The 8,270-nt window shown below is 36.3% G+C and overlaps 1 protein-coding gene across 1 annotated transcript in view; it reads left to right on the top strand.

The window, feature by feature from the left end:
• The first annotated feature begins 839 nt into the window (after positions 1 to 839).
• Positions 840 to 8,270, top strand: part of LOC110841272 (protein gooseberry) — a 45,162-nt gene continuing 37,731 nt past the window's right edge. Inside the window, exon 1 of the mRNA XM_022086663.2 lies at positions 840 to 1,354. Coding sequence (XP_021942355.2) covers positions 1,300 to 1,354 — 55 coding nt within the window. The 5' untranslated portion in view covers positions 840 to 1,299. The remainder of the gene's footprint in view (positions 1,355 to 8,270) is intronic.

Below are 8,270 nucleotides of genomic sequence, written 5' to 3'. Positions count from 1 at the left end.
TCATTACAATGAAACTGCACCAATCATCTAAATCCTGATCTTGGTCTGCAATTCATATTTATTCCACTGTTTATTTTAATTATACGAGTAGAAATTACATTAAGTTTGTTCAGAATTTAGAATTCGATTGTTACAGGAATTTGTTCAAAACTAACCTCAATTAGGCCAATTTTAATTCTTGCCAACACCGAGGCTTATCAGAGGAAGTAGTTTTAAAAAAATCACATTTTACACATTTATTTATATTTATATTTTCTTTTAAAATCAGCTTCAATCATGACTGATCTACTTTCTTAATGGATAATCTGTGTTTAATACTAACTGTTACAGAAACCCACCCCTCATAGAAGTAGCATTGCTGTCAAAGCCTATGATCTGATGTGTCTAAAATAGTACCAAATGAATTTTTTATTTTCATATTAAACTTTTTTCTCAAACTAATTGTAATATCAGCGTTCATAGTCTATCTCCCAATTTTAGTAAAAGAAAAAATGTAAATGAAATACTCGCAGCTTAAGACAAAATAATTAACTATTAAAAATTTTATGTCCCAGGACTGCATAAGCCGGGTGGTACTTGTCCAAGAGCAAAATATCTGCTAGAGAAAGAGGAGGGTAACATTCCTCTTCTCTTTACCTGTAGTTGCATGGGTTCTTCTGTGCTGGGCCCCACCTTCTCGTCACTTAACCGACCAATCAGGGGATTCCTACGCCGAGATCAAAGAGATGCCGACAGCGCGTGGTAAATTATATTTTTAGGAGGCGTGGTTCAGGAACCACAGCATCTGTGTCGAAAGAAGGGGAGTCTGTGTGTCTACCTACACCAATTCCTCCTGGAAGGGCAACTGCACTGTCCGACAGTATTCGTCCGGACTTTGGAACGTGGACAACCCCATTTCATCGCCTCCTTTTTCCGTAACCTCAAGTGACTCACTTTAAGTGTCCTTAGAGAAGTGCCTTTTTCATAAATACACCTACTTACATTGTTTATCTGAAGGAGAACATTATCGGAGTCTGATGAAAAACATTCGAAAAATAATTATTTTCTACGAGTTTCTATGAAAACGTATACTGTACGCGTCTTTCCTTAAAACGGCAATACGAGTAAACGAGTGCTTTGTTTAGTGACGTATAAATTACAGTCAGTATTGATCTTGATCTGTCTGCGTGTGTGGGGGTGATTGTTTGCTAAATGAAGATCTCAACTAGCGCATGATTCAAGACGCCAAGCCACGTGGTAGTGTGACAATCGTGTTTCATTTACTACCGAATTGACTGCTGAGTTCCCATCCGCTCTCCGATGGCCGTGTCTACTTTGAATATGGCTCCGTACTTCACAGGATACCCGTTTCAAGGTAAATAGAAGTATACGACATCATACTAAACGTATGCTTGATTACAAAATTTGTTTTCTTGTGGAATGCCAATAATGTAATTAGATAAATTTAAGGTATGCCATAGAAGTAAGTTAACAGGTAAATATTAGTTGCCAAAAAACAAAAATTAGGTAAAGAACTTGCATCTTAATAAGGGCAATTATAAAATTAAACAAGCCATTTTACTGCTTATTTCAGTTTATGAATTACTACACAAACGCTGCTAATTTTCATACATTGGCAGTTTGTCACTGAAATATATTTATAAAGAAAGTTAACATAACCGAATCTTTCTTTTGAGAAGTTACAAAAATGTCTGATGCTCTACGTATACCATAAAGTAACATTACATTAGACTGGACCTAATTACACCTGATTAAAATTTGTATTAATAGAAATAAAAATTAATAAACCAGCGTCAATATATATGATAGTACTAAAATAAATTTAGGCCTAGCCCTGTCTGACAAACCGTTGTTAATCAACACACAACCACACAAATAATTAGGCCTAACCCATACGTTTATTTCAAGATTATTTAACAACGCTGCCATCAGCCTAGAAACAGTATCAAATGGTAGTCTTATTAACTAATAATGAATTGGAAAGGATGTGGAAGAAAGTGATGGTGGCTTAACTTAAGTACTAAGTTGGAATTTGTTTGGCGAGACTGAGGAATACCAAGAAAAGCTCAGTCAGGTTAACGGGTCTCGGGGTCGGGATCTGAACCTCCCGAATATAAAGCAGGAGTTGGTAACAATAAAAAACATATGTAAAAGAGGAAATTAATACATCGCATGAATAAGGCTCATATAACGATCTATGCAATAAATAGATTTTTCGGTTTAATTAAGATGTTATGTTCTAGAAATTTTTAAATCGTTACATAAAACAATGAACAGTATTTAACTATAACTGCGTTATGTGTAGGACATTATACTAAATTTCAGTCACAAATTTACTCTTAACTAATACACATATTTCTTGCATTTTTCTACAATATAGAATGCATGATACTGTCAATGCATAAACTCGGAGTATATGTTCATGTGACCAGGCTTGTGTGCTTATGTGCATGCAATTCTGCCATTTATATATGAGATTGCCCGCCGGATAATTTTATACATCTATCGAGAACACATGTCCGAATATATCACAGTCACTCCAAACCAATTCAATAAAGAAACTGTATAATCAGTATCAGTAAAGTATTTGCAATAATAACAATTCTTATGTTTCTTCCTAGCTTGTAAATGAACAAATAAATTCGAAAAATATTTTGCTTGTGTGCGCCTGCAGACAGTGGAGGAAATAATTACAGATTTAAAACAATTTATTTACTATTATTTTACTCAAATTTGGTAAGAGGGATAAAGAATTTAACCCTTATGAAAAATCAAAAGTTAATATCTACAACGCCTTGATGTGAATGTCTTCAGAAAATTATCGTTTATAGGATAAAGGTAATAAATAATATTCAAATACAGATTATCCTAAAATAACGGTTTGTAAGTTTGCAAGTCAAATACCCACCCTCAGTTTCATACAACCAAGAAATAAGATGTTTATTTCAGGGATTTCTAGCACCCCTGGCAAAGAATTTTATTGTGTGTAAAAAGCCATTACTTCAAAACGCTGAATTAATACGGTTTCTCAGCTTTATTAGACAAAATTTCGCTGTTAATCTGAATTTAAAACTACGATGAAGAATAATGTATCTAGAAAGAGTAATTAGGTTTTAAATGGTGAGACGGTGAAGGGTAATGTGAGTGGGAGGATATGTTTTAATCACATCAAGACAAAGAACATCTTTCAGTAGTCTGTCCACAGACAAACCTCATGAGCTGTAGATATAATTGTGTTGTGACGTTCTGTTTAAACGGAAACGCGTATCTCCTTAAGGATGGTCCCCGACGTCACCCTAAACTTGTACCCATCAAATATGAATATACAGATTATTATTGGGGGATATCTGTTTGAAAGAGAGAAAATATTATCTTCAAGATATTAATAATTAGAAACATCGGCTTCGTAGAGCCAAAAGCTCAAACCATATGAATACATAAATTTGAGTATTTGTCCCAGCTTTCGATTAGCACGAGTCATCTTGAATTTGCAAAGTTTTCCTACGCGAATTTATTTTAAATACAATTCATGCCAGTCGCGGTGAGAAACACTTGTTGCACGCGACTGCCCTGCCATGCTCCCTTCGCCGGCACAAGACCTCGGTTCAATGCGACGCGACACTGAACCTGCAGTCAGTACGACGTACACTTGTATCAAACGCGGCTGATGCTTATTCGCCCTAACAGCAAACGAGCATTCTGCACTGTACATATACACTGTCCTTCACGCCCCGATTACAAACGATTTAAAAATTTTAATTAATCACTTGATGTGCGATCCTTTTAGAAGTTGGATGGTACTGATCGCTGTTTTGTGGATGCAGAACATAGGGAAAATTTTGATATGGAGAGATTTGTTCTGAAGAAGCATAGCAGATTACAGTTTTCGCAAGTGCCTTTCGTTGCCAAAACCACTTAAATGACGTGAAATGTTTAGGTTTTCACCGCGGTGAGAATGATGTTTCGTTTTGAGATTTTCGCCGTGTGGAATCGTAGGTAGATGACAACGTTTAGGAGGAACATGCTGTTTCCATCTTCGGCGCTGGGAAGTGGAGGGATTTATATTGGGTTATAGGAAGAATGGGCTAATGAGGTACCAGTATATGGCACCTTAACCTATATCTAGTGCCGTGATTAAAAATGCATGGCGTTGTGCTTAGGAATAAGGGTTTTAAAATAAGGCTATTTACCTGTGCACTGGTGATTATATTTTCTTGTTCCTAGTTTAATGAATCATTCGAAGAGATAATTATCAATTCAGCAAGCCGTATGAGCTTCTGATTTCGGATTGGTTTTATCGAAATATGTTTATTTTCACATTGACTCTTATTAAAACCAGACACTTAAGTACAGTATAATAATAATGATTAAGGCCGTTATTACACACAGTCTTTGGTTTAAAAATGATGCCATATTCCTTTGGGGCCTACCACTGCGTACCATCGCGTTCTGCTGAGTTGTCACAAACACCTGTTACTATGTTCTACATAATGGCTAACGTCTTTATTTCGGTTCTCGTAAAGAAAAGGACATAAGAGGTTATAATGATATTAACACATCTTATACACGTACATAGAACATGAACAACATTCAATGAACTACCCCCATCATGCAGTCTGCAGTCTGTACCAGAACACAGTTTGCTTGTCAGACAGAACCGCAAAACAACGAACATTGCGCTCATAATTGGTTATGGAGGTCGATATGAGCTATATTAGACCGTGGTCAGTTGGTTTATAAGTTTTTTTCAAATGGTTGGGAAACGCTGTATGCCTATTTAAGTCACTTTGGCATGAACGTTTGTTGCGTGTTGTGAAGTACAAACACGATGTAGGCGCGAAACTATGAGGTTATGTTTTGGAAAACAGCCTTTATTTTGTCGGGTAGCACAAGACATGAAAGACCAAATAAAAGAACAAAATGATTTGTATCCGCAATGAATGGATGTAATGGTACCCGCCTTTCTAGGGTTGTTCTTAACATACATTGAATGGTTTAAGTAGCTGTTATTTTTAATTTTTTTTTTGCAAAGCAGAAAACAAGCTGTTTTATGAATTAAGTTAATGTATCATAAAAGCCAGAGCGAAGTTTCTAAAGTGGAGAACTATTTAGGCCTAACACAAAGCCATATGCTGTTTCTTGAGGTGGTAAAGAAATGTGTCATTAGGTGACAGAAGGAAAATGTGACTGGTAAGAAAATTCCATGTTTGTCTCTCCTCGAAACGACAGCATATAAGCGAATACAGTTACGATCGAGGAGGTAAATATGAATTTTTAAACAACGTTAATAGCAGAACATAGCGGAACCCGATTCAACGTTGGTTTTCAAGAACTCTTAACGCCAGTAAGTCTTACATCAACGTTCAAGTCCCTCCAATCACCTCACTTCTGTGATACATGACAAATCACCGGACGGTATCCATTTCTTGTATAGAGAAAACAGGGTAACTTTTGGACCCACAGAGTAAGTTTTAATATTCTGCAATGTTGGCATCTGAACTATCATACGAGACTCTCAGTCCTTGAAGTAAGTGAAATTCTATTGACTCATTGGAGCCATATTGATATTTTAGACCCTGTTTAGCATTTAGTGACCAGTTCTCTCGCAGCATAACCTGAAGATTCAACACTGCTAAAAAGTCTCTCCATTGGACAGGAATTCACTTCCGTTCCTCATAGCATATATCCGTTATGGTCCATCTGACTACTGTCTTCTCATATCCGTCTCGGTCTTCAAGGTTACAGATTCTTATGAGAGGCAAAGATTTTTGTTTAGGATTTTAGCAGTGCAGACACAGATGAATCGTTCATAGAACAATCACGTTCGCTTCCATATTTACTACGTACATATAGTCAATAAATAGAGCTTTCGACTGCAATTTGCGTATCAGTTTTGATTCTGGTAGTCAGTAATAAGACTGTTCTGGAGTAACTTATTTCTACAGACAGGTTAAAGACTTCTATTGCAAGTTTATTCAGAATTTCACTAATTAGGAAGATCGAACTCTCTTTCGTAGACGTAAACGACGAAGTAATGATTTTTGATTTGCAATTCTTGGGGATCTGCGTCGTACAATTAGGATATGTAGTCTCAGAAATCGATGACACATTCTCCAAAATACCTACAGAAGTTTGACTATGTATTTCTACCCAGTCACTTCTACATTTAAGGACAAATCCAACATGAATACTTGGGCCAGACAAACACGTAGCTGGAAATAATAGTCAGGTAACATGTGATCATAGCCTTCGTTTGTTTAGCGGTGTCTTATTGTACATTAATTTCTAGGAAACATGTAATTATTAATGCGTGTATTGTTATTTGTGCAAACACAACAGCAAAAAAAGACGGGACCATCTTCCGCATACCAAAGTAGGCGAGTTTAAAAATAACATTTTTTAGACACATGCATAATGGCAAGCTAAGTAAAGAAACTGTATTCAACGTTCTGAAGTTTCATATTAAAGTAAATATAATTTACGGGTTTTGTATAAGAAAGATAAGGAACTTTAAACTTAAGTAAGATTCCGAAACAAGAAAAGTACGTCTTATTACTTTTGCTCAAGTCCGGTGTATAATCTAAGTTGTTAACGGAGCTAATATTAACTGATTTACGTCTGATTTTAATACCCCCATAACGCACCATAACCAAAAGGCAAAGAAAAGATAAAAATAATAAAAAAGTATTCACAACAGCTAAACTTTTATGTACAGTATGAATGTATCGTTGGAAATTTGAAGGTATAAGAACGTTAAGTGTGGACCGAATAGGTGTTGAAAGCGAGCCTTGTAGAACACTGAATTACGTTACCATAATACTCAATACTATAAAGCTTTATGGCCGATAAGAATCGATAATGAAAAGTATCGACTCATAAATCGATGTTAGGTCCTTATAATGTCCTGAGGAGTTTTCTGTAAGTCTGGCACTGGATGAGAATATAGGGATCTTGATATACTAGAAGGCATTACATTATAATTCAGCCAGTTTACATTCCTTTGTACCAGACCGCTCTGAAAGCGGGTCCGGCCAACTGATAAAATTCTTGAGGTTTTTAAAAAGTAAAAAGTGACTTATTTGTGTTAAATGTTCCTTAGTATTTCCCTGAAAACTGCGTGAAAAGCAGGTGAAACCCAATAAGAAACACTCTTTTAAGTATTTTACAGAATTTACCAACAAAAAGTATGTTTTTAAACACAGCAATAAATTTTTTGGGAGCTAGAAAAAGTGCACAGTTCATTACGACACGTATTAACTTTTCACAAAGGATCCTTATTACCATGATATATATAAAAAGCAACGGATAGCCGACAAGAGGCAGTGCCCTTTCAACGGTCAGGCTTACCGTATAAACCCTGCACCATATTATGTTTTTGATTATACCGGTTAAAGATCGTGTCTATTTGCACCGTGTGAAAATGACAGCGTTGCCGACGTTTCAGAGGAGCATACAGCCCAGTTCCACATGGTAAAAACATAAAAAGGCAGGACAACTATCACGAGTATTTGAACGACTATTAGCTTCTCAAGGAGTATGCTTAAATCAGTTTTATAAAGTAGAATCCATGTTTTAAATAATAATCGGAAGATATAATAATATTAATATTCCATTACGTGTGTTGTAGAAATTTCATTATGGGATCATTAGAGGGTGGTACCAAATTTGAGTTTGATTACATTATATACGTCTCCCGAAAGCAACGGAAACATTATCGGCTTTTATTTAAAATGCCGCATTTGATGCACAGTACAGCGCTTATACGACTGATGAAGGAAGAGGCTGGGTACAGCGGCTTAGCTTTATGAAAATAATAGCTTACTTGTCGGCTGAGAGCGTAAGGCGGGGGGTGGGGGAAGGGCATGTCCCATCATTTCCTTTCTCAAATTAGAATAATAGCTGACTCCGCTGCAGGGATTTACAAACCACTCTTGTAGACACACAAATCCAGCCGGCAAATGCGATATTGACTACAGTTAACTGTGTTTCTTGCACCAAGTTTACGAATTGAATTTGGTTGAAGACTCAGACCAGGGAAGGGATCGCGTACACATCGTAATGAACCTCAAGAGTCCGTAAAAGGCGTGTAATACGTTATTAGCTGAGCGTCTATTAGGTTATCCAGAACCACTCTGCTCCATGCAGATACATTATCAAATATTACTGAGGTGATTAAATCAAGGAGGATAAGATGATCAGTGTGTGTAGCAAGGTTGAGTGAGATGAGAAATTCGTATTAAATTTCTGTCTAATTATAAGGAATCTCTTGG

This window comes from Zootermopsis nevadensis, unplaced genomic scaffold (genome assembly GCF_977971745.1).
Source record: "Zootermopsis nevadensis isolate Lab colony 2312 unplaced genomic scaffold, Znev_1.0 Znev_ptg000030l, whole genome shotgun sequence".
In the NCBI taxonomy this organism is placed as follows: Eukaryota; Metazoa; Arthropoda; class Insecta; order Blattodea; family Termopsidae; genus Zootermopsis; species Zootermopsis nevadensis.
This window is presented reverse-complemented; position numbering and strand designations above follow the sequence as displayed.